The sequence below is a fragment of the Bombus impatiens genome, unplaced genomic scaffold (assembly GCF_000188095.3).
Source record: "Bombus impatiens unplaced genomic scaffold, BIMP_2.2 scf_0096, whole genome shotgun sequence".
Taxonomy (NCBI): domain Eukaryota; kingdom Metazoa; phylum Arthropoda; class Insecta; order Hymenoptera; family Apidae; genus Bombus; species Bombus impatiens.
Window position 1 is genome coordinate 594,361 of NT_176515.1, and position 26,408 is coordinate 620,768.

At 35.7% G+C, this 26,408-nt stretch overlaps 3 protein-coding genes across 7 annotated transcripts in view; 2 read left to right on the top strand and 1 right to left on the bottom strand.

Annotated features, from left to right (window-relative positions):
• Positions 1-836: 836 nt before the first annotated feature.
• Positions 837-9,507, top strand: LOC100743005 (clavesin-1). The gene is made up of 5 exons (XM_003486035.4): positions 837-1,213; positions 7,618-7,958; positions 8,166-8,294; positions 8,700-8,934; positions 9,288-9,507. The coding sequence occupies exons 1-5, from the start codon at positions 1,090-1,092 to the stop codon at positions 9,320-9,322; spliced, it is 864 nt and encodes a 287-aa protein (XP_003486083.1). The 5' UTR covers positions 837-1,089; the 3' UTR covers positions 9,323-9,507.
• Positions 9,508-11,838: 2,331 nt separating this feature from the next.
• LOC100743127 (clavesin-1) lies at positions 11,839-21,253 on the top strand. Of its 2 annotated transcripts, none has more exons than XM_003486036.4 (7): positions 11,839-12,270; positions 14,115-14,354; positions 16,241-16,332; positions 16,597-16,842; positions 17,515-17,709; positions 18,264-18,435; positions 20,428-21,253. In XM_003486036.4, exons 2-7 carry the CDS (start codon positions 14,153-14,155, stop codon positions 20,463-20,465), a joined length of 945 nt encoding a protein of 314 aa, XP_003486084.1. In that variant the 5' UTR covers positions 11,839-12,270; positions 14,115-14,152; the 3' UTR covers positions 20,466-21,253. The 2 variants fall into 2 exon arrangements, with proteins under 2 accessions (XP_003486084.1, XP_012250063.1); XM_012394640.3 differs by having other exon boundaries at positions 11,887-12,254.
• Positions 21,031-26,408, bottom strand: part of LOC100743246 (alpha-tocopherol transfer protein-like) — a 35,371-nt gene continuing 29,993 nt past the window's right edge. For 3 of the 4 annotated variants that reach the window (XM_033318436.1, XM_003486037.3, XM_012394642.2), the window contains exons 2-5: positions 23,397-23,570; positions 22,683-23,236; positions 22,105-22,255; positions 21,031-21,722 (exon numbers count right to left, since the gene is read on the bottom strand). In XM_033318436.1, coding sequence (XP_033174327.1) covers positions 21,694-21,722; positions 22,105-22,255; positions 22,683-23,236; positions 23,397-23,565 — 903 coding nt within the window. In that variant the 5' untranslated portion in view covers positions 23,566-23,570 and the 3' untranslated portion in view covers positions 21,031-21,693. Of the gene's footprint in view, positions 21,723-22,104; positions 22,256-22,682; positions 23,237-23,396; positions 23,571-24,157; positions 24,459-26,408 lie in introns of those variants that run through there. The other variant, XM_024364455.2, reaches the window with a different exon arrangement.

The window sequence follows — 26,408 nt, forward strand, 5'->3', positions numbered from 1 at the left end:
GAGACGAAAGGACATATCCGGACTTTCCTATACTACTATAGCTACTACACTTAAGCTATAACTATACACTTGTTTACTATAGCTACACTTAAGTAATAAAAATAAGAAATAGTTTTAATGTTCCAATCTGGCTTTATGACGATTGGCTTGGACCCTGAGTGACATAACGGGTCACTGAACGTAATCACGGTCACGGGAGGGACGTGCATCTGACAGAGGTATGGAATGATTATAAACAGCTCTCCTTAAACAGCTCCTTAATTATATAAGCTCTCCTTAAAAACAAAGATTGACCCGAGAGCTGAGGACAGGAATATATAAGAGCAGTTCCACTTGGATTTTTATTGGAGTTCATGAAGATAAGTTTTACTTGTACGTGGAGTTATACGTGTATCTAAGGCCATTGTCATTGATGTCGCGCAAGCCAAATCGCCGTGATTGATTGTGAAATTCATCAAACGCCCACGACTCTATCCCCAACGTTAATCCGACATATATAAACCCATTTCCCCTATTTTTATCCGATGGAGCAATAACCATAAGGAACCTTTTGATTCGAAAATGTCTTATGCCAATTGACGGACTTAACGATAAATCAAAAGGATTATTGCCACCCGATTAATTATATGTGCACGATTGGCGAACGCCGCGACCGTAGAGAGTCACCGGACGTAACAGTCACTGTTCAATATAGCGACTCTAATTACTTTGTATTGCTCCGATATAAATATAATAGACGATCGGTTCCTCCGTTCGACGGCTGCTTATCAATCGATGACTCGTCAGTGTACACGATCACTGCGTTTCCGGGTGACAGTTTTATCAAGCGACGCGCGTCCAATGTGCCTCGATTTCAGTGTACAGTGTACATTAAGCGACACGAAATCAACTGGCGGAAGAGTCATAAAATCGGACCGTCGTCGCCGCGTACCGATTGGACTTTGAGCGGTCAAAGATTGGATTGAGATGGTGGACTTCTTCTCGTGCAAGATATATCAGGTCACAGATATATCGTGGTTGTCCTGCTGTGAGGATCGTTTTGTCGGTTGCTAGACATTCGATACATTGTTAGGAATATTAAGCAGAAACATGTCGTTCGAGTTGGATACAACGCCACCGGGATCGGAAGCCCTGGCTGTCGCCGAGAAGGAGCTCCGGGAGACCGAAAAGAACACGAAGGAGGGCCTCGCAGCTTTAAAGAAGTATATCGAGGGTGAGTTTCCAGAAAATTTCTTTCAACGTTCTTTTTGCCGATCGTCTTTACTTTTGGCTTTGTCACATGTTTAATTCCGAAATGTTCTCTCGCGTAGTTCTGTCGCTATTTGTCTTTAACGCGAGACAGCGTGATTTTTACGATCGGGCTTACGAGAGGGATTTGCTTTCGAATTTGGAGCTTTCTGCTATTCGCAGCTTTGTCTTTAGGCGATTCTATCGCTATTTTCCCTTACGCGATGATGGATTCTGTAAGAGTTTACGGAATATCTTTGTCTTCGGTATTTGACAGTTGGCTAGCGTTTTAGCGAAATCTATTAGTTTTCGATATTAGTAAAAAATTGGCAGCGATCTAACGGGCAAATGTAGGATATCCGTGCTCTAAAATTTTATCTTCGCCTTGAAACTTTCGTCTCTTAAGGGAAGAACGTTAGACGCACGATGCGATAGATTTCTTTTATGCGAAAAGTCGAAGATTATTTATCTCGATGTGAAGTTTCTACTAGTCGATACGATAAATCGATGAAAGCGATCTTAATCTTCGCGGCCACCAACGTTCGTAAACAGGTGAACCATTAGATTTTGACGTCGGGTTACGTAGCCGTTGCCGAACAAAGATATTTGACAGTTTACGCAAGCTTGATCGACTATCTCACTTCAGATTCTTTAACAAACGAAGACAGTGGAAAACATTGCGTACTACGTACTGGCTTTGTTTTTCTTTCCATTGTCATCCATACTATATTGAGAAATTATCTTATATTTAAGAAAACAACTAACTAGCGATAATGCGCATAACAAACGCACAATTCATAAGAAACTTCAGAAATATGTCATACACGATAGTCGGTTCGTTTCTAGATTCAACTTTTATTTCCAATTGTTTTAATAATATTCTCCGTCATGCGATGTAATTTGTATAAATGTAATAGATATAGCACGTTTTATATAACGATTAACGTTGTTTATTCGTACGTTCGTTGCTATAATACGTAAAAAAGCGATGTTTGCAACATTTTAAATTTAAATGAAAATCAATATTCAATAGCCGGTGTAAATCAATACGCGAAGATGCTTTTTCTTTAACAATCGACAAAAGAAAACTGTAGATTTGTAATAATTTATTTGCATAATTTTAATCAGTTCCAGTTAGTTTCAATAGATGTCGAAAAGAGGGGAAAAAATATTGAAATATCTCTGAAAGTATATAGAATTAAGAAAAGTATAAGCGATATGTTAACATATTCAAACGATTGACGTTATTCTAGTCAGCTCCGAGTGCATCAGAACGTTCACTGACGGTCATCATCGCTTCTTCGATAAGAGCTTATCGGTGTGGCTGTACAGTAGCGTTCGAGTTTTCGTTTAAACATCGTCTGTGTTTCACAATTCTTGAACGTTGATAAATAGAGTCAGTACAGCAGGTACACGGATGAAAATGATCAAAGATCGTTGGTAATACAGTTGATTAAATCTGTATCGATAATGCTGTGTACCTTGACCCTTGACGCTGAGAGGTAAAGAAACCTGTATATCTAAGATAAGATTCTCGTTGTACCGATACAGAACCGTGTCATTAATGCCAGAAATAGTGCCGACGAAAAAACTTTGCTACTCTTTGTTTTGTACTTTTTCTTCGCAAATTAGATCGATCCAATTCGAGATATTAATATTGGTTAAGTATGGAAAAAGAGTATACTTACCAAAGGGTATAGAACAAGTTTCTTCTTATCTTTAAACAGTTACGAATATTACTGAAATAGAATTACACTCTGTTTAGAAACTTTTGGCAGCCACTCTATGCGAAAATGTCGTGTAAACAAAAATATACTATTGTGAAACAAATTCGTAAATACAAAAATACGATAGAGTCGTGTTTCGAGGTCAATATGATCGTAACTTTAAAAGTTGGTACATTTTACTTTATTATTTAGGGAATAAGGAAATACGCTCGATCGTCTTACAACACACTGCGTTCAACAACATACTGCTTTGACATAGTACGGTGGAAAAATTACGACAGCCTTACTTATAACACAATATTCGACGCAACATAGAACGAATTGACCGCTATTTGTATGACAAGGTTTCAAATTCTCGTCACTAAAAGACATACAGTAAAATCTGGTAGGACTGATCATGCAATTTAAATGTGAATAGATTCGCAATAGAATTCGCTTAGTTTATCTTCGCGTAATTTGTTTGCGGATAACATCCACTGTAGACTAGGAATTTATCACTGTTATCTCGGTCAGTTCAAAAGTTTCTTTGATCATCGGAGATAAAGTATAATTATAGTTTTTGTTAGAGGTCGAGTGGAAGCAAGTGTTTCTGTGCAAATTGGAGTTAGATATATCGGACGATAGCATTTTTTTCGTTTATTGACAAACAACAATGCTAGAAATTTATCGATGAAAACGTAATTTTTTAAACGTAATTCAGCATACGTAATAAAGTTCTTTTCTCATTTTGATCGCTTGTACTGTTCCGTTCCTGACTTCAGGAATGAGTCGCAGATTGTTGCAATTTCCTTAACAAGGAATACCGGGGCAATTTTTTACGGAAGAGGTTTCGCTGTGAGCACGCGAGGACAGTTCGATCTTCCACTACTGTCGTGACTGATGAAATGAAAATTATTTCCCGAGTGAAATATAGTTTCTATATTGAATTGGATGAACTGGACGAATTGAAAGGGATATTATTGAATAACTTGTGTGCGTGTTCGAATAATTTCATAAAATTCAATAGACCGTTCCGAAGATTTGCATCTATGGATCTAATCGAAGATTAAAACTCTTTTGCCAGTTATGGAAATCTAGTCAATAATTGATAATTTCTCTCATTATTCGACTGAACGATTTTTACACATTTTTAGAAGATTTGATAAGCAAAATTTAACATATATATGTTTCTAATACAAGTATTTTAGTTATATGTCTAAATAATATAAAAATATAATATTCTTTATAACTTTTCGTGCATGAAACAGGTTTTTACTTTCTTTCGCTGTTCATATAGATTTTTAAAAATATTCTCAATTAAAGAGGTTGCTGCAAAAAAGAGTCAGTTCCGGTAATTTAAGTAAGTTAATACAAAATAATTGAAAGTCAATCAAACTTAAATCACTTCTTGAAACCTGTTACAAGTGCATTGTCAATATATACCTACGACATAGCAAATGCCTCAATGGTAAATAAGCATTGGGAACGAAGATCAAGTGCTTAACAGACACGTTTTCTAATTTAGTTGCAAGATCTCTATCAGGACACTTCGCACGGTAGCTTCGATATCCTTCTATTTTGTATATTTAAGTAACTGTCACAACGGCATACTTGAGCGTCTCGATTGAATATTTATGTGTCTCAGTGTTACGCATACAAGTCACTTCATGCTCGTATTCGTATAAAAATACGACAATTGTTACGTCTCGTGAGATAATCCGTACGCCATCCCTCGTTATGTGGCCATCAAAGGTCCACGTACCGTTATTCAGCCCTTCGATATTCTTATTAATTTGAAGCAATCTCTAATCCTGCAAGTGTTTTCGGTTTATGGACGATCCTTAAAACAGTCCTTATGTTTATTGCGCGCTCTTATAAATTACGGAGAAAGCGGGTATCACCTAACAGGGAAAAGCGGTTTTTTTCCCAAGAACAATGTCACTCACGAGCCACATTGGTAGGAGGCTTCCTCCTCCTATCTTCATTCTTTAACGTTGATTATAATCAATGGGCATCGCGGATCGTTAGCCTCAATTTCCTAACGAAAAGTGTAAACAACGAATCCCCTGTTTTCGTTCAAAAAGCACACCCGTACCGTGCTTTCCTCCGTAATAAGACGAGAGCGGACAGTCAGTCGAAAGTTCGGCGTCAAGAAATCAAAAGTCCGGTGCCAATTCGAAAAGAGTCAAAATTCTCTGCTCGGAAAGAGTCAGACAGCAACTCGAAAAGAGTCAAAACTTAGTCGCCAACTTGACAAGTCAGTAAAATCAGTTGTTGGAAATAAAATATATATTATAACCTGTTAACCGCAGTGTTATACTAACTCAACCACCCCTATTATCCCAACAGAAATAAGGGGATCGATCTGTTCGTGGCGTCGATTATTCTAATCGTAACGGGAATTTGCGACTTCCGTGGACGCGCTCCCTCGCGATCGCGTCTCTCCGCGACTGGTCGAATTTACAACGATATACACAAAATTTGTATGTTTTTACTTTCTACGGTAGTCTTTGCAGCGACATTCGGTTTGCACTGTATAAACATACACATAAATAGTAAAAGTAATACCCAATGGCAATAATAATTATGTTTAAAATTTAAGAACCTATGACTAAAAGTAGTTAGCTATTTAGAGGTATGTAAATCTAGGCTTACAATCGAAACATTTTCGCGTTTTTAAGCGTTTCTTGCCTAGTCGTAGCATGAACTTAGTCACCTTTTGTAGCTAATCGCTATCTTAGCTTAACTCCCTTCTGTTCCCCTTCCCTTCTCCTTCCTCCTTTCTCCTACTTGTTTTATTTCAATCCCTTCCCCTTGTTTCTCAACAACTTCTTCATATTTCCTGCTTATCTTGCCGTCTCTTCACATTCCCGTGCCAGTATCTTCTAACGATGATAAGAGAATGTAATTGTAGATATTAAACAAAAGCGTCGAAAGTGGTGAATATTGATATAAGTGGTGAATACTTGAACGTCTATTCAACTATTCATATTCTTTTTGCGAGCTCTACGAATGAAATGTGCATGAGCTGGCTCTGTATTTTCTAACTTTTACGTAGATCTTTAGTTTTCAAAATGTTTCGTATATAATTGGTTATAAAATTCGGCTAATTATATAGAAAAGGACACGTCTCACCGCTTTTAACGATCTTGAAATACATTGTCAAGATCGATATTCTCTACGACTTTCTCCTATACACGTTATCGCAAAGCCGCTTGATTTCCGCTTTTCCGAGATATTTGGAAAAAACCTTGGTATAGTTTACTTTACGATTACGCTTCGTTCTGGACTAGCGAGACCCGCTTTCACGTAGTCCAACTAAAACTGAATTCATCGATGAGATAGGCAACCAGTTTTAATATTGTATAAATAAAAAAGAAAAACGAATGGATCATGGATTGGACTAGATCGCTAGAGTATTAACCAGCCTCCATTATGCGGTCGGCTATGCTAGTGCGAAATAATTTTCAATGAATCTATTTATTTATGAACTGATATATGACATACGAACGCTATACCTTATCTGTCTATTCGTTTTTTTTTCAGTTGTTTACATTCACAATTTGTCCGATTTGGACATCTGTCTATTCGTTACGTACAATTAATAATTAGAGTACATAGTATATGTATGTCAGCTACATGTAGCCTAATGATAAGCACGCGCGATTTTAATCTTTGAGTTGTACACAAAAGTATATTTGGTATACGCTATATAGTATACAGAGCGCTTTAATTTTTTCCAGCCAAACGTTCTTGTCAGTATATCTTATAGATCAAGATTAAACAAAAATCGTATAAATATCATTGGAAGTATTGTCAAAGTTTTATAACAAGAAAAAAAAAAGGAAAATAAACTATATACGAATGAGCAGTAACAAATCTACTTTACTACGGTATAAAGTGCGAATGGATCAGAAATATTTACATGTAGTAGTAGTTAGAAGGTATCACAATACCTGTGCAGCTCCAACTCTGATCTTACTAATCTTCTGATCGACAGCGATAAGATTGAATTTATTAATGTTCGAAATTTTCGTTTATTACCCGTTGAAGTTAATTATATGAAAATCCAGCCATTTATATACGGTATATATATGGCATTATATATATGGTAAAATGACATGTAGTGGAAATTAAATTTCATTGAAGTTTTTTTGTGAACATCTCGGAAACGAAGGCCGGGCGATAGTTACAGGTATGGGAGAAGATTGTTCGAATGTCAACGTTGACGGCATAATTCAAGTTCGTTGAAATCGGTGAGGGGTACCCTTTTCTATGTAATTACCAAAGTTCGTAATTCCATGTATCTATAAAATGGACGATATATTATACCCAGAAAAAGTTTTTATAAACGTTCGATAAAAGTCGACGATTTCAATAAAAAAAACCTTCGTCACAAAGTCTACAAATCTAGGTATATATATATAGAATTCTTCCGCCATATAATGGTAGTTACATTTATAATAATTATGTAATATGAACATTGAACATTGTGCTTAAAAAAATTGATATACATGCTTATATTGAGCAGAAGAAATTAAAATACTTTTTCTATTTCCCTGAATTATACTTCGTTACGATATCTTCAATCCTAATAGCTGTAATATTATTCGTCATACGTTTCATACGTTTTAACGTTATTTATCAAATTAACCACGAATAAATTTCTCATTTTCATTTCCAGACGACAAGACGCTCTATTTTCGTACGGACGAAGTTTTTCTTTTGATATTCCTGCGACCATGCAAATTCTACGCGAAGAGCGCCTACGAGCTGATGAAGAGGATCGCCGAGTTTAAAGATAAAAACGCAGCTCTGTTGTCTAATTTGATGCCAAACGACGAGAAGGTGGCTATGCTCGAGCACAACGTGGTGAATGTCATCAAAGGAAGAGATAATAAAAATCGAAGAATACTTGTTGTTAGCTGCGGAAAGTCTTGGGACCCGTCCGCTGTCAGCGCCGATCAAATATTTCGAGTGTTGTATTTGGTTCACCAGCTCGCCATGTGGGAGCCGCTAACTCAGGCAAGTACGATAGAAATTGTCGACGGACAGGCTGGTTTTATAACGCTGTTGGTTTTGTAACGTTCAATATACTCGTGATTATATGGTTATGTAAAATATCACAGACTGCGATCGTAGCTGAGAAGTTTATTTCTTGCTTTGGTAGTTCGTGACTTGCTTTTCAGACATGCTTTTATGTTCGTGTAAGAAAATGATCCTCATTTACAGATATACGGAACTGTCGTCATAATGGATTTCGAGGGCCTAAGTATGAAACAAGTGATGGGCATGACACCATCTTTTTGCATGAAACTCTTGACGTTTATTCAAGAAGCTATGCCTCTGCGTTTGAAAGAGGTTCGTAGACAACTTTGACTTAAGGATTTTGTAATATTTCTTACTATCTCGTAATGTTGCGCGTTGTTACGCATGAATTCTGGATTTTGATAATTCAAACGAACACTATAGGCAGGAAACATGATAAACCGCGCTAGTTTTCTTATGGGAAAGGGATTTTTAAATTCAACGCACTGTCACCTATTTCCACTTAAACGAATCTATTCTAAAAACCGTCGAATTTTAAAAATTATGAAAATCTTCAAAATCCGGATTAATGGAACTAACTTTTACACCTTCCCATAAATGCGCGAACGTCTGTAATTTAGTTCTGTATGTGATAGGATCGACCCAGAAGTGAAATTACTTTACTTTATAGTTTTAACGCTTTTGATTAATAACGTCGACGATTTTAATCGATCGTAGGTACACTTCGTAAAACAACCGTTCCTATTCAACATGGTGTGGCAGATGTTCAAGCCCTTCGTGAAGGAAAAGCTAAAGAAACGTATGTTCTTCCACGGCAACAAGATGTCCTCCCTTCATGCATACATTCCAGTTAGTCACATTCCGAAGAACTACGGGGGCAATCTACCGGAAATCGATTACACCAGTGCCGATTGGTATCCTGTATTGCTTCAGCACGAAGAGAAGATTAAAGGTAAGATTTAATTAACCTAATTGGAAGTATTCATTCTTTCCAGTCGTACGTTATATAGAGAAAAAAGTCGACGTTGCATTCGAGTCTTCTTAAAATATATGCTTTATATTCTTTAAAAATATAAATTTTTTATAAAATTTACGAAAGACATAAATATATCCTTCTGTCTTATAAATGGATTTAATAGAAATATGTCAATTAAAATATGATAGAAGATTATAAAAAAGGAAGACTCGAATAAATCGGGATGAAATAAACATTTTATAACATATAACATATAACAAATAACATATTTTAACATTTTATAACATATAACAAAGCAAGAAACTGATACAATTTCTTTTATTTTTCAGAATGGAATTCGTACGGATACCGTAAAAATGAATAATGAATATCGAAAAATGAAGAGACTAAAACAATGAGGCATTCGAATTATACTGTGATCATATTCTTGTACAAAGTATTTTAAGAATATCAACAATTGCTGTCGTTGCACATTTATGATGGATTTATCAAGTTACTATTAAGTGTATAGTTTTGTACGAAACATGGTTATTTCTGTATATTACAAATAACATTTGCTCACTCCTAAAATATCCTCTGGCAATGAAAAATATGCTTTCGAGAGAAGCATGAATGACGAGACTATAGTGCAATAATTTTTAACTTGACGCACAGACGAAATTAATTTTATCGCGAATTATTTAATGTTTCCGATGCGGTCGAATTTTTTTAACAATTAAAGATATTTCAAGCTCGAACAATGTAAGCAAAAGACTATAATTGGTATACATGGTATACATGATTGTTGTTTGCATCTTCTTAAAATGCAGAGCAAAGAAGAAAATCCGAGTACAGTATAAGCGTAAAATGAAAAAAGGCAGAATAGCGAAAGGAGGAAAGTAGAATAAGACTTTTGAAGTAGATTGTTCTGGTGATAGGCAAATTTTTAGTCAGGCAGTTTCATTTTCATGATAATTTTTGAATAGAGGAACCAGGTTTTCAAATTGTTTATCTTTTACGTCTCAAAAGTTCATTTCGAAACCTTTCTCCGTTTCAAGCAAAATGTTTGTAAACCTGTCCTAATAAGATTTACCTTTAAAAAAATATACAAATTCATGCAAACTTATGCAAACTTATTTTTAAATTTCGAAAAACACTGCTATAATATTCGTAAGTGTCGAATATATTTTTATATAGTTATATGGCATAGTTTTGTACGAAACATGGTTATTTCTGTATATTATAAATAATATTTGCTCACTCCTAAAATATCCTTTGACAATGAAAAATATGCTTTCGAGAGAAGCATGAATGACGAGACTATAGTGCAATAATTTTTAGCTTGACGCACAGACGAAATTAATTTTATCGCGACTTATTTAACGTTTCCGATGCAGTCGAATTTTTTTAACAATTAAAAATATTTTAAGCTCGAACAATGTAAGCAAAAGACTATAATTGGTATACATGGTATACATGATTTTTGTTTGCATCTTCTTAGAATGCAGAGCAAAGAAGAAAATCCGAGTACAGTATAAGCGTAAAATGAAAAAAGGCAGAATAGCGAAAAGAGGAAAGTAGAATAAGACTTTTGAAGCAGATTGTTCTAGCGATAGGCAATTTTTTAGTCAGGCAATTTCATCTTCGTAATAATTTTTGAATAAAGGAACCAGGTTTTCGAATTGTTTATCTTTTACGTCTCAAAAGTTCATTTCGAAACCTTTCTCCGTTTCAAGCAAAATTGTTGCAAATCTGTCCTAATAAGATTTACCTTTAAAAAAATACACAAATTCATGCAAACTTATGCAAACTTATTTTTAAATTTCGAGAAACATTGCTATAATATTCGTAGGTCTCGAATATATTAACAATCGTGAGAGGAAGTAAACACAATTAGAAATTTTAAATAAGAATTCAACGAAAACCGTTTAAATCGAGCTTGATGTTAGTTACAAAAATTCTAAAATTACAATGCGTAAAGAAGAAGGCAAACTCTTTACGCATTTATATAACGCTTTCGAACTTGACTCGAGTCGTGCAGGTCAACTCGATTCGGAGCGCTATTCGAAACTGGACTAAAAAGAAAGTTTATCGTATAGTACGTAACGACGTATAGAAATTTCTATATCATGTGTGACCACATCTTCGTATTCCTAACTTCGTTTTAACGAGGCGAAAATACAAGAGGAAGAAAAGAAAATGAAAATAGGCAAAACGGAGAAACGAATTTTATAAATATGAATTTTATAAACATAATTTATTAACTACATCGAGTTGTGTTATCAACTAAACTTATTAATTATTTCTCTAACGTACATATTACATATAACGCTATGCGAATAATTCACACTTTTAAGAATACAATTTAGAAGATGGAACGTAGATAGCAAATCGTTTTGTATATTTTACATATATCGGATATACTGAAAATTTTCGATGAAGAATGATCGATATTTGAACTGTTATAATTTCGTGATTCGTAGAATTTCGTACAACAATCTACTTGGGTTCATTTACAAGCTCGAAGCTGCTGCCTAGTTCACAACATTTTTTAAGCTTCATTAACAATCGTTTAAATTTGTAGAATTTTCGGAAAGAAAAAGTACCCTCGCTTTCCTAACCGTTACACGATGTAAAAACACCTTTGAAAAATAAAATGTACACAGGATCGAACAAAGGACTCGGATATCTTCTTCAAACATATGTAGAGAATACTATGTAGAGAATAGTTTAATAATACATCTTGCGTCCATTTATCTTAGCGAAGAAAAGGCTGAATCGCAATGAAAACGAAATCAGTATATCACGATGACGCATAATAAACGCGAAAGGTGATCGTAAATTAAATGGAATATGCGCATGTCAATTACACAAGTGTTTTTAACATTGAGTCAGAAATCAGTTTCAAATTTAATTAGTCGCGGTGTCGCGGGTCGAGAAGGAGCATAACCTTCGTTGAGGGACTCACTGTCACGACAAAGGTGGGAGAAACGCATTCGCTTTCCAGCCGATTTCTGACTTGCGAGTCCTGCTTCGAGATAGTCTCCACCGAAGTCTCAATCACGTTGCATCCGTTCGTTCGATCGACCGATCAACTTGTTTCTCCTTTAACAGGCCAGCTTCTCAGTTTTTAGTCGTCCCTTCGTCACGATCCTCGTAATCGATACTGCGTTCGTGACATTCGTGAATCTTGTCGCGTAGAAACCGTGACATGACATCCTGCAGCCTCGTCATCGGGATATCGTGAGACGAACCATTATTCTCGTAAAAAAATTAATTTCCCAAGGGAGAGGCGCGATTCCGACTGGATCCCTCGAGTAAGTAAATTTTCACGTATGACCATTTATTTGTCGATCGGTTCATTTTTATTCGTATTCGGTTCGATGTTGTCTGCGTTTAATATCGATGATCGAGATTGGTGTGTTATGGGAAGGGTTGTTGTTTTGGTTTTAGTCTTCGTGTTCGAATCACGGTTCTGAATTAAAAAGCTGAAAGTACGTATTTTGTGTATCTCATGTTAGAAAATGCGGGAATCTCGAGGATAAGGAAATAATTCTTTTCTAAGTTGTTCATTTTGTATCCTTTGTTAGTTTATCGACCGATAAAACGGTTGAAAAGGAAGATTTGGAATAAATCGGCACTGCAATATTTCGTTTGTTAAGACAGATTAATACGTATTTGATGATTTAAGTATAAAACGCAAGAGTTATTTACTGTTCGTAAAATATACGACTCTCAGCAAATTCTTATCAAACGACATTGCATATTTTATTTTTGGCTAATGACGTGACGCGTTATTTAATTAATAATCGATAATTAAACATATCATAGTTTATCTTTCTAGTATCTATGTTTTCTAAGTTTCATATATATATAAATGACATTGCATAAATTGACTAAAAAAGTGTCGTTGAAGAGGGAAGGCCGAGTAATTAGGTTACAGTATGTTGCATAAAAATCGTACACATTTTGAACTATTTTATTGTTTGAAATAATAGCAAGTCAATATTATCGGTATAAAGAAACTTAAAGACCTTCTGTTCGTATTTCTCCGTCTGAAGTGAATGGAAAGCAAGTTATGCGACAAAATTTCTGCAATATCAATCGCTGTATACACCCGTCAGATATCATTTGGAGTTTTTAGTTATCTTATCTGGCAGCGAACTACCGGATTAGGATAAATACATGTAAAATATAAATAAACGTTGCAAAGAATGAATTTTGTTCGTTGCAGTTCAACGATTCGATCCAGAAGAAAGTAGATATTTATTCGGACAATATTTGCGAATTTTTGTTGTACGAGCGATAAAACGATAATAGAAAGTTCCCCATAATATCATTTCATCATTTCCGTGAAAGTCCTTTGGGATTAATTATCATTCATTTTACGATTTACCGCGTGATTTATTGTGAGATATTCGTTCTATTAGAGTCGATAATCGGATCATCGATAGTATTAAAATTGTGTTGATAATTCGGTAAAAAAGTTCAAAAGAAATTCCTTAAATTATGTTTACTTTATACCTCTGAAGTAATAACTGTGCAAATAGTGAAACAGATCCTACGATTACTCGCGTTAAATTCCGTATTTAGTTTGTTTCAAGCAAATATTTATACACATTACGGTACATTCACACTCGCTCCCATCAATTTCGTTAACAACGAATAAAAACGAAATTTTGTATACATAATATTTATCCGATATCGAGAATACTAAATGGCGAACGATATACATGTAGAGGAAATAAATAAAAATTCTTCTCGGTAGAGAGAATAACGTAAATTTTATGGCAAACCACATGACTGAGCGCTGTCAGTGCTAGAATAACGTCTCAATCCAAAATCTTCCTCGAAATCAACGTGCAACGCACCAAACAATACCATATCGATTAAAAAGATTGGAGGATCGACGGAATCACGCATCGAGCTGAACAACGTCCAATTATCACTGACGTTAAAATCACATTTAATTTATGTAAATATGAAATTCATAAACTTGTACACGTATTACGTAAGTAATACACATACAATAGCAAACGTAATTCGAACAAACAGTAAAAGAAAAGGGAAGAATTATTTCTGCATACATATCTGTATGTGTATACACATGCATGTAGTTCCTATGTTTCTAACAAAAATTATATGTAACTGGTTTTTCATGTGTGTCCTATACATAGAGCTCGTTCAAGAGTAACAAAGCCTTGTCAGCGATCCCATGGAGCGGCTAGGAGACCAGGATGTCTGCATCGTTCCAACCAAATCGAGAGAACTGCCGCACTTGAAGATAGGCAGCTCCGTGTTGAAGGCCGATTTCGACGAAGGCGATGACTTCTACAGGGAAAAGACGAAGAACGAGTTACGCGAGACGCCAGAGGTCGTGGAACAGGCGTTGAAGGACTTCAAGGCGATGTACAAAGGTACCAGGTAACGGGACTGCTGGGAAATGGTGCCCGGTAGCGCTATAGCGTTGATTTCATGGCCACCTTAATATACATTCACTCGGATAATCGTGAAATACAGGGAAGTTTGGTAGGAAATACTCGATTTTGCAGTTCGTGCAAGATTTAGGAGAATTTTCCGCGGATAGAAACGGTAGCTATGAAAATGATTAGAAAAGTATGGTTAAGTTTAAAAATGTCACATGACTGGCTTTACGAATAGTTTAGTAGGAAAGACTCGCTGTACGTATTTGGAGAGGATTTAAGAGAAGTTTGCGTTAATTCGAAGAATAAAAGGAAGCATTTCCAAGATGTTACGTGAATCGATATACGATAAATTAGTGACATTTTAGCCGATATGTGAGAAGAGAAAATACGCTTTTTAACACTTTACTGACCGTTAGCGGTTCAACAGGATACGCACGTTCGACCGACAGTTCAGGCGCAGATTCTCCCTGGCGCCGGCTCTGTTTTCGGTTTAGACTCTCCAATACCATTCTTTTCGTTCATCGCGAACGGTATGTTTTTCAAATTGGTATAAAACTATGGGAGCTTACAAAGCAACGCAACTGACGCAACTGAGCAAGGTACTTTAATACTAAATAAGAAATTATTGCTCAAATAATGAGAAAGATTGTCGGCGACAAAAAGCCGATTAACAGGCTATCGGTCTGTAAAGTGTTAAGAAATCTTGTTGTTTTCTTATCTGTCTATTGCAGATGGAGACGTTTAGGTAGAATTCAGGTAGGTTCATTTGGGTAGAAAAGCGAAGAGCGTTCTTCGTGCAAATCTCTGTCGTGCAAGCATGTTACAATCCTTCATTTATCTGTTGTACACTTCAACCGGTGATATTTTCTTTTAAATTGAATCGAAGAGGATGAAGAATACCGCGTGAAACGATTTCTCATATGGAAAAGAGTTCGATAGATTTTCATCGACGTTTTAGAATCATTCGATTCTCTGCAAGTACTTTGAACAGGAAAATTGTAGAAAGACAAAGAATAACAGTCGCAATCATTTATCAACCACGATAAATATTTTTCATATTTTCTTATCAGCCAGGTTTAGTGATCTGTGCGATTTTTCTCGATAAATCAAAATATCCTATCAGCAATAACGAAGGTAAAACAAGATTAATTAAGCAATCGACAAGACTAAAGTACAAAAAGCCTTTTATGGAAATAAATAAATAAATATTTTTGATATCTTGTTACCAGCCGGGTTTAATAATCTGTGCAATTTCCACCCGATAAATCCAAATACTCTATCGATGATAGCGAAGGAAAGACAAGATTAATTAAGCAATCGACAAGTATAAAAAAGTATAAAAAACCTTTTACGGAAATACGATTCTTATGGTCGAATTATACTTTGAATTAGCCTCGTGTTGTTGCAGTTACTCTTATAGCGAAGAAAGGAGTGCTACGAACGACACGCAGCGTTGTCGTGATGTTACCACGCTGTACGTTCGTTTTATGCGTTCGGAACCGGTTAGGTGAAAATGAAAATTTCACTTTATCGCGAGCTCGGTTAATGTTCCTCGAAGGAACTTGATAGAAACTGAAGGTAATAGTCGCAGCGAATAATCGTCAAATAATCACTCGCTTTCTTATTTTAATAAATACTTTTTGCTTACTTAATTTTTCTTTTTTTCTTACACAAGGAAAATTTTCTTCGTCACTATGAACGAGTTAGCGAACATCTTCTTTTTAAAATTGTACCGATCGTAATAAATGTATCGTTATGATCGAATAACCGCTAGGTTTGTCTCGTTCGTCGCCTGAAACAATATCAATTTTCCTTTGTAAAGAAACGCCAAATGTAATTGCACGTTTCGATCGTGAAGGTTTGTGTTTCATTTTTAGACGAACCCGATCTGTTCGTGCCGGATGACGATGAATTTTGTCGGAAGTTCCTACGACCTTGCAAATGGTACCCGAAAAGTGCCTTTGAACTGGTGAGCTAAATTCTACCTTAACATACATATTCATACACCTACTGTCATTGCAATTCAACAACTGCGTCAATAATTATCGTTGAAACTCGAACAGTTAAGTTTGAAATAATTAAGAGAGCGCAACGTATGTGTCAATAGCAGCGAGTATGCTGATTGCCGCAAGAATTTGTCAGCTGTCAATGATTTAAAAAAATTATTAGAATCGCGCTTCATTTCGAAATTAGGTAAGAATTATATTGATAGAAAATCGTTGTAACTTCACAGATGAAACGGTTTTACAAGTTCAAGGCGAACAATCCACGCTACTGCTTAAATCTCTTACCCAGCAACGAGAAGAAGGTGCTGTCTTCAGATATGGTGATTCCGTTACCAGATCGTATGGCGGATGGTTGTAGAGTGCTTCAGATCAACTGTGGGAAAGCGTGGAACACAAAACTCGTCAGTATCGATGAAATATTCCGATCGATCATACTGTCACTGGAAGCGGCTATGGCTGAACCCAAGACACAGGTATACTCAATGGAATTGTCATGTTCTTGTTCAAAACAAATCTCGTTTTAAATCTCATCTCCATCTTTTGAATAAAGAAGAATGTCAGGGAACGACGAATAAGTTAGACGCATGAGAAATGCATGATGAAAATAAGGTGTGAAATGAAAGTATGTTATACAAACGTAAAAAGCCTTCTTCCTTCGAGTATTGGTTGAGCTTACAGAGGAAACGATTGTGTAATAACTGGTATGGAGTCTAGCTGCCTTCCAGCAGCATATTTAGTATCGTTAGGAAAGCACGCTCTATCGGAGTCGATACATAGCACCTTGAAAAATGTGCAAGTCTCATCGTAACATTCTATTCGAGTTCTCACAATACCCTACCATGTATTTTCCCATACGGTGCCGATCTTCCAGACGCATACTTTATACGCATATGCGTACAACCGCGATATCGTGAATATTTCTCCATTTCGTTTGAAAAATACTGCTGTACCTTTGTGAATATCTTTTCCCTGTATTCTATTCTTCCTATTCTATCATATTTCTGTTTACCGTATTCTGTCTCACCTTATATTGTAGTTTAGATAAACTTTTGTCCTATTTATTTGCTCCATTCTACTTGTCGCGTTACGTTAACGTTCTATTACCGCTATAATTTGTCATTATGTCTTTTACATGTTTTCTGTAGATTGCTGGAATCCACGTAATTTTAAATATGGACGGCCTAACATTGAACCATGTGACACACATCACTCCGAGTTTCGCCGCCTCGGTAACGGATTGGGTACAGAGATGTTTACCCTGTCGACTGAAGGGTATCCACATAGTGAATCAACCCTTTATATTCAACATGGTTTACGCTATCTTCAAACCTTTCCTTCTGGTACGTGCTTCGACGATCATTTATCAACGAGTTCTCATTAACCCCTCCGCGTTTTCCGCGTCGTTTACGACCAAAGCGTATTTTTCTATCGTCGGAGAATTTCTTAGATCGTATGAAAATAAGAAACAATTGTTATTGGTCGCGCCTGATTTACCTACACGCGTTGAAAGCTTCTTTTCCGGTCGAAAGGAAAGTGAGATGGAGACATAAAAAATTCGATGATCGTAGTTTGGTTAATTTTGTGTCTAATGTACTTAATACCATATTCTCCTATTTGAATGAAACAAAGTTCGATTACGACGGTATATCGAAGGAAAGACTAATCTAGATGTATATGCAAAAGTGAATTTTAATAATTTTGCATATTACCTCGTGCTAGATTTTGTACAGCTAAATGTTAGTCTGGATACAAATCAAACTGAGAATAACAATTTAACGATTTTGATACTGTTTCTTTATGTATTTATTAAATAGACGAGGATGATTCGTAACAATATTTGTCGCTTTGTAGTATATTTTAATTCGATCATCGATAATTGAAATTTCATTTACAGGAGAAAACACGTAAGAGGCTTCACTTTCATGGAACAAACAGAGACACTTTATTGTCTTTCATTAATGCGAAAGCTTTGCCGATGGAGTTCGGTGGTGAACTGGAGATGCCGAACGAATCGATTGGTCAAGGCGTTTGCGATTATTTCTGCTGGTTCGAGAAGGACTTCGAAGGTACTTTACAACTTGTCGCTTCTCAATTTCTATTCCATATCCTCGAATATCCTGTGGAAATTAATTGCATGCTGGTATATTATAGCGCGATACGTATACACATACATATAGGGTGTCCTTGCAATTTAGTGTACAAATTTTAAAAAATTTGTCAAAATAAGATTAATACATCATGTAGCAAAAAGCTTCGTTAGAAAGTTATACGTGTTATGCAATGATACGAGCGACATATGTTTATCGTTTCTACTATGATCCTACCATACTTGTATGTAAAGAAACTAGACAAAATTATCACGAGATTCGGTCTATGATAAAATTAATAGCATACCGATTTTAATTTTGCATTTACAAAGGCGGACGACACTTCGAAATGCGCACACAAGTACATATACAGGGTGGTTGGTTACTGGTGGTACAAGCGGAAAGGGGGTGATTCTACGCGAAAAAAGAAGTCGAAAATATAGAATACAAATTTTTCGTTCGAGGCTTTGTTTTCGAGAAAATCGACTTTGAACTTTGGCTCGGTACGCGTGCGGTACGTTATAACGGATCTCACTGTGGATCGTTGTCTCGATGGAAAAATTAAAAAAAGAAAATTTTTATTCTATATCTTCGACTTCTTTTTTGCACCACCAATTATCAACCACCCCGTATACAGCTTTACGTCGTACGTGAAGTTATTTATAGCTTTTAATACAACATTTATGGAATTTTTGCTACATGACGTTTTAGTTTTAGTTTTATTTTTATCTATAGAATACACTGACGCAGTTCGGACATTAAATTCTTCAGGACCAAATTTTTATTAATTCGTAAAGGAAGTTAATTTTCTTCAACATCGTGTTAACGCGACACTTCATTCGCTTCTGAATTCTGCTTTTCAATATTATAGTTGTGGAGGGATGTTATCAAATGTAATTTTACACGTTGATTTTTAACGAGTAGAGTTTCAAGCAAAATTAATCCATTAGTCCATTAATCAAGAAAAGATAAACGAGGAAAGTTAACACCCTGTTTAGTGGGAATGCCACAAATTGTGCAAATCGATCTCGACGTAAACGCATATTTTATGGCCACGTAATTTGATTTACCAATGCATTGTTTATTATCACGGGGTCTTATTGCGTTTGATTCTTTAAATAAATGTACAGTTCCCACGTTACGAATTTCACATTCTAATTCGAATTACACTTGATATTAGTGACTTGCGTAATTACGCATGTATTTCGTTACTGAGTGCTATTATCGGCTATGGTTTGGGTTACGCAACTGCACCTCGTACAATTTCCCTCGTATACAGAAAAGGATAATTGCCGGACCATGCAACTTCGTTCGTTACGTAAAATGATTAATTATCGTCTTGAAAAATATCTTGTTTATCTTTGATTCTCGCTTGCGAAGTAAACCCCCACTGACTTTCTTCTTACCCTTCAACTATCTCCCTTTTACGCTTTACATACAGCTATATCGTTAACAGATAATAAATGTGTGAAAATATTGGGAAACTTCAAATTTTAAAGAACAAAGGATTTCTACAAGAACGGCAAAAACGAAAAGAGATTTTAAAGAACAAGAAAAAGTATGTTTAGTCAATGAAGCAGATAATTGTTCTTTTAATCCTTCTATGGAAATATTTTATTTTTTCCAGGGAAAAAGAGTTAGGCAGTACGTAATTCTTAGTGTTAATAAAGGTCATCTCCTAGATTTTCAGGTAGATAGGGTTAAATGGTTTGTTACATGATCTGGTAAAGCAGCTTCTATTCTAGTTTGATAACAGGAAATAAACGAAAGGAATAGTTTGTCCAAGCTTGCGATTCGCGTGAATGCTGGACTTATATAAATATTAGTAATACAAGTACAATTAGGGTAATGATATAGTCCCCGGATATCCAAGACTGCTTAACCTGCGTATTCACTTGTCCATATTAAATTTTCTAGAAAGTAGTTGACTTATGATAAACTCGTGCAAATTAAAAATTTGTCTCGTTACAGCTGCCAGTAAATATGGATATGTTAAGAGTACAAAATGACGAGGGACAAGGTGTAATAAGCCTCAATTTGAAACGAGATAACAGAGATTTTAAGGTAAAGTGATTGTTTTCATTGAATAAGTATAACGAAATAGGGGAAACGGGTGATAAGCATTGGAAAAAATCACGATTTAAATATCAAAGAAGGAGGAGATTGGGAGTTCCAATAGTTATCATTATAGATGGATCGATGATCTTTATGCTCGCGTTGGATAAAATTTATTTGAGAAATAAGAAAGATAGATAAACGAATTACAACGATGAGCGTATCGAAGTGATAACGAAGTTATCTTGTAATTATCTTCGTTATGAATAAATAAATATTTCGTGATTTCAAATGCGACAAGTGTAACGGGCAATATACGTTGTTATTGATATTGTTACTTGGTTTAATAAAATATATAAGCAATAAATACATATAAATTATAGTCGTGGTAAATAATTGTGACATTGATGGTTCGTTGTATAATTGATTGATTACGAGTATATTTTTAATAAAAAAATGTTGATCGAAACAAAAATAATGGTAAAGCCTATGTGCGGTTATTATGTGTAATTACTTTAGTTTTTTTTTTTAATACGCATTAAGTACATATTTTACAAGCGTATAACCTTGTGATAAACCCACTTTGTTTAACAATAAATTAATCAACATGTTGATAACTTAATTTATACGAAACATATCAGCTGGTAGATTCTTCTGAAGTTTTGGGGAACTTTAAGTTAAGTAATTAAGTTAACAACACTATATATAAATGGTATTTCACTTTTAACAAGTTTACAGTATATCATTTTAAAAAAATACATCGAAGTACATATTAAAATAATACGAAAATAGGGTAAAATATAGTACCATAAATATCGATTTAATATCATACAAAATTACTCTAAACTATAACTCGTATAAAATCCTGATAACTCGATTATTTATCTTCTGCAGTAAAAAAAGAATGATAAATCCACAACTGTGTAACTAATTAACTAAAACAATGTGTCTACTACCCTTCCATTCTTTTTACAAAAGTCTAGTTAATAACGCTTAGTTAAGAGATTTAACTAAAAATTACCTATTATAATCATTTATAAATAAGCAACTAACTAGACTGTATGTCGAATTTGGATTACTACTTTGTCGGAAGAACCCACAGCCAGCGTCTTTGCTCGAATATCGATTTTCGATCGAACAATCGTTTTTCCGTCGTTTTGAAGGCATACCGAAGCGCATGGATTATTTTTTATAACCATACGAGTTGATTGCTGAAAAAAGATCAAAGAGGAATCGATAAATAAATAATATCATGCGTAATATACACGCTGGGCCCTCTCGTACAACAATTTATTAATTAATAATATTATTAGGTTGTTCGAAAAGTTTCTTTCGTTTTATAAGGAAATAATAGACGCGCAACGTTCTTCCCTTTATATTATTTTATCGAATTACGTACGATCAATTTTGTTCCGTTGAGACAAACACCGCGACATTTCACAGACTTGGTTTCACGTTTGTACGAAGGTGCACTGTTGTAAAAAAATATGTTTGCGAAAGAAAGGCACTTTTCGGACAACTTAGTAATAAGTTGACTAGTCAGAAACTGCGGCTATAGACTTCTCTTTCCCAATTTTGTAATTTATTACCTACCGTCAAATTCCTTATCGCACATTAGTAACAATTCCAACCACTGTGATCCCGTTACACGTGGAAGTTGTAGCGTTCCACCGTAACAGGCGGGCAAACATTTTGGCGAGACGTATTGGTGGAACGATTTGCGATCTGACCCGTGGAAAATCAGCTGAAATCACCAAATTATGCATTAAAATCGTATTTTTTGTAATATCTAATACAATGCACTGTATGGATCTCATCGGTTAACATCGACCTTGGAATTTTACAAAAATTCTTTTCAAATATGCTAGGACATCGATCGACCAGATCCTGATTATCTACAGTCCCGGTTATCTACAATTTTTAATTATCTATTTACTAATTACAAATGCTTGTACGTATCATGCAATTCTTTCCTCTTCCTACGAGATCTTTCTTTTGATTATTCGTCGCTTTCTCGGGTCAACGACCGTTATTGCTACTATACACGCTAATTGAAATTCCTAGTTAAATAACAAGCCGGTTAGGAGGTTAACAAATGGATCCTATCAGCCATTGAACTGCAACTTTCTCCGGAGAAAGTTGTAGAAATTTTCAAAGAGAGGTCAACTCACCCTACTCTTCAGCTTCTCCCTTAAGAACGGCTTGAACAACGCGAACACCATGTTGAACACGTACGGTTGGTTAATAATATGTATATTCTTAATTCGGAGAGGTACCGCGTCCTGCAGCCAATCGACTATCCTCTTCGCGATCGCTGGAGTGAATTGCCAAGCCTGCTGAAGAGTAAGTCCATCCATATCGAAAACGACTACGGCACCAGCGATTTGTGTATTTGGCTCCAACATGGCAGCCTCCACATACAGAACGCAACCTTTGAACACTTCGTCCAAAGAGCACTTGTTGTGCTTCCATTTTTTCCCAAGCTCGATGATTAGTATCCTTCGTCCACATTGATCTCGGTTGGGCAGCACGGTCAAAATATTGTGCTCGAATATGTTCCTCTCTCGGCTGGGTTTCAGATTATCGTACATGTCCGCGTGCTTTATTTTAAAACTGTAGTAATTCTTCACGAGTTTCAATGCCGATTCTGGATAGTATTTGCACGGCCTGAGAAACCGAATCAGCCAGGCATCGTTCTCCAGCGGACACTTCAAGTCGGTTTCGGCTGTGATAGATTAAGGGTGATAAAGACGAATCTATCGTGTTTTTGTCTGTGATCTTTAGATATTAATTACTCGATCGAGCATCGTATCGTAGTGAAATTTTCGAGCTTTCGAACAGAAAGACATAATATCGTCGATCGGTATTTGCGAATGAAACTTTACCTTTCAGTAATTCTCTAAGTTGAGCGATCGATTCGTGTTGAATTTCTGGCGTCTCGCGAAGTTCTTTTTTCGCCACTTCCTGCAACTCCGGTCCAGGTGGCGATATTTCGAACTCGAGCGTGTAGTCGCCGAGTTTCAGAGACGGAATATTATCCCAATTGGTCAACATGTTATCTGCAATGTATTACATAAGTAAATAAATACGTTTCTATTAATATCGATTTAAATCATCGAAATCCGTGTGATATGACGATAATTAAACATTTACGGTGGCTCGATAGTTTCTATATAGTTTGTATATATTTTTCGAAATATCTGCGATCGGAGGGGTTGCTGCGAGAAGAAGGCAGTTGCAGAAATTTGAGTAAACCAACAACAACCAAAATCAATCGAAATCGAATCACTTGTTGTCTATAAATATTAGAACATCTATCCGTTATATCTACTAGAACATTTTATTTAGTACTTTCATTACAGACGCATTCGATGCGAACGATATAACGGATTTACGATAATATAATTCGAAAATAAAGGCAGCGAAGTAGCGGAGATTTCTATTAAAAATCAGTGACCTAATATTTACGGCCGACAGTGTACACACATTTTCGGTTTTGTTTCGAACTTATGATTTATTTATCGAAATGTTTTATATAACGCACATAATACATTTATCAAATGCTTTTTCACCAGCCACTGTACGTAACTTCTCAGATCATTAAAATCACAAACAAGCAACAGGTTAAGAGAATTTCACCACTGACTTTCCACCTCCATCTTTCCGATTTATTAGTTTCCTTTTTCCTTTCGTTTGTTTATCGTGTCTTCGCAGAAGTTATAATTCGTCCCGTTTTATGGTCTTCTCACAGAAATAATAATTCATCTCTGAATAATTCAATTCCTTTTCGACAAAACTCTCGACGATTCGTCCGCATCGTCGCGACTGACTACACATCCGATTCGCCAATTTGTAATTATTCAGATAAGCCGAGTGTGCAGAAAGCGACGATTTTGTCACGATAGTGACTCACTCGCCAGTCAAAGGCGGTTTGATACTGAAGAACACTGCCAACTCCGCGGAATTTAATTAACGAAGCGTACGTTCTCCTTTAAACGTTCATTATCATTTCACCTCCTCCTACTCGGCGTTTACTGAAAAACCAACCAGAGAAACTATATCGCAAATTCTATCTAGATTTCGTTCACTCGCCATAGATTATCTCATTTCCAATCATTTTTAAGCATTCCTATTATTCTTGTTAAACCATCTGTTCGTTTTTCTTGTCTTTTAACGTACTTCGGACTTTGTGGAGTCGTTTCAAAGACTCGAACGTGATTTTGTCGCGAATTGTAATTATCGTAATGATGGGGACGTACGACAGACGGAAATTAAACTTGCTTACAGCGCATGCAATAGATTGTAGCAAATATCAAAGAGATCGATAGATACATAAAAAAAAAAAAAAAAAAAAAAAACGACTTTGTAGAGAATAATTTAATAGCATGATAAACACATCGCGAATGTTCGTGTTAATTCATAGTTTTACGAATAGAACTAAACGTTTCAATAAAATTCGATTGGAAATTTATTCTAAGTGATATAACGAGTACATTACTTTCGATATGTGTAGCTGTCAATCAGGGCAGGCGCGAAGAAGCGAGTTGAAATGCTTACGAAACGTTAGAACAAAGAATTACGATATAATCTAATCATTCTGAACGTTAAATACGTAAAATTATTAACACGTTAGACCGAGAAATATCGCAGAATGTTTGATCGTTTCCCAATCGTTTCGTGAAATACAACTAAAAAATGTAATCAATGTTTAATTGACATAGTCGTTGCGTAAGAACGAGACCACGTCAAACGCTGAATTTGCATTGGGAAACGTTATTCGACATTTTTTTTTCCCAAGCGTTTCATATTCTCGAAGCAGACAAGATTCCTCGTACAGGCACGTGCAACGATTGCTGAAGGATGTATCCTTCTCCTTATATACTCCTCTTCTTTTTCTTCCTTCCATTTTCAACAATTACGCCTTCCCGGTCGCAGCTAGAGCGTGGAATCGCGTTGTACGCTCAACGATGCGGAAATCTCTGCGTATAAAGGTGTACATGTACCTTGGTGCAGATGTTTTCTTATGATTCTACGAGTGGAGATCTAGTGCGTTAGATGTATTCTCCTCTTTCTTTTTCGAGAAAGAAGCCACATACTGTAACATCTTGCTTACGAATCGATCCTGGTTCGACGTTTAAATAAATATACAAATATTTAACAATTTCATCGACGTTCATATGTACATAGTTATATTGGGTTTTCCAACAATTTTATGCAGAATTATAAAGTAAGTACAAAGATTATCTCGTAATCGTTGTTCTGGAAGGATGACGGGTATATTCGAGAAAAGTATACTTTTTATTAGAATTTGAAGAAAAGATAATTGAAGGTAGAAACAAGATTTTATCGTTACTGCTAACTATTATTACTATCACTGTCAAGTGATTCGAAATAGAATCCTCAGAGCTTATTTATTCACGTACAAATTTTAACATCGTTCGATTTCTTCTTTATATTCATCGGACGGAGGAGGAACATTCGCATTATCGTATTCATTCCCTGCGAACTTTAATCTGAAATAAACGTAAATCGTATATGGAAATCGAAATTATGCGGATTGATCGAGGCCAAATGAAAGGACAAATGTTTCCTTTTGTTATCTATATAGATATTGTTGTAACGAAGAAACGAACAAAAGTGCATCGATGCAGTAATTTATAAATATTGCCCAATGTTGACACGTAATGCAACACAACGCAATCTTCTCCTATTGCTCGTGGCGCAGTTCACAGATCAGGTCACGAATTGTGTGCACACTTTCACCAAGAGTGGCAACGGCTACGTATTTCCACCGGAAAACCATTTTTAGATACGCGTTATAAAATTCACTGCGTAATTACTTCCATGCGAAAGCTTTTGCTATTTAAAGAAGTTAGTATAACGATAATATAGCATAG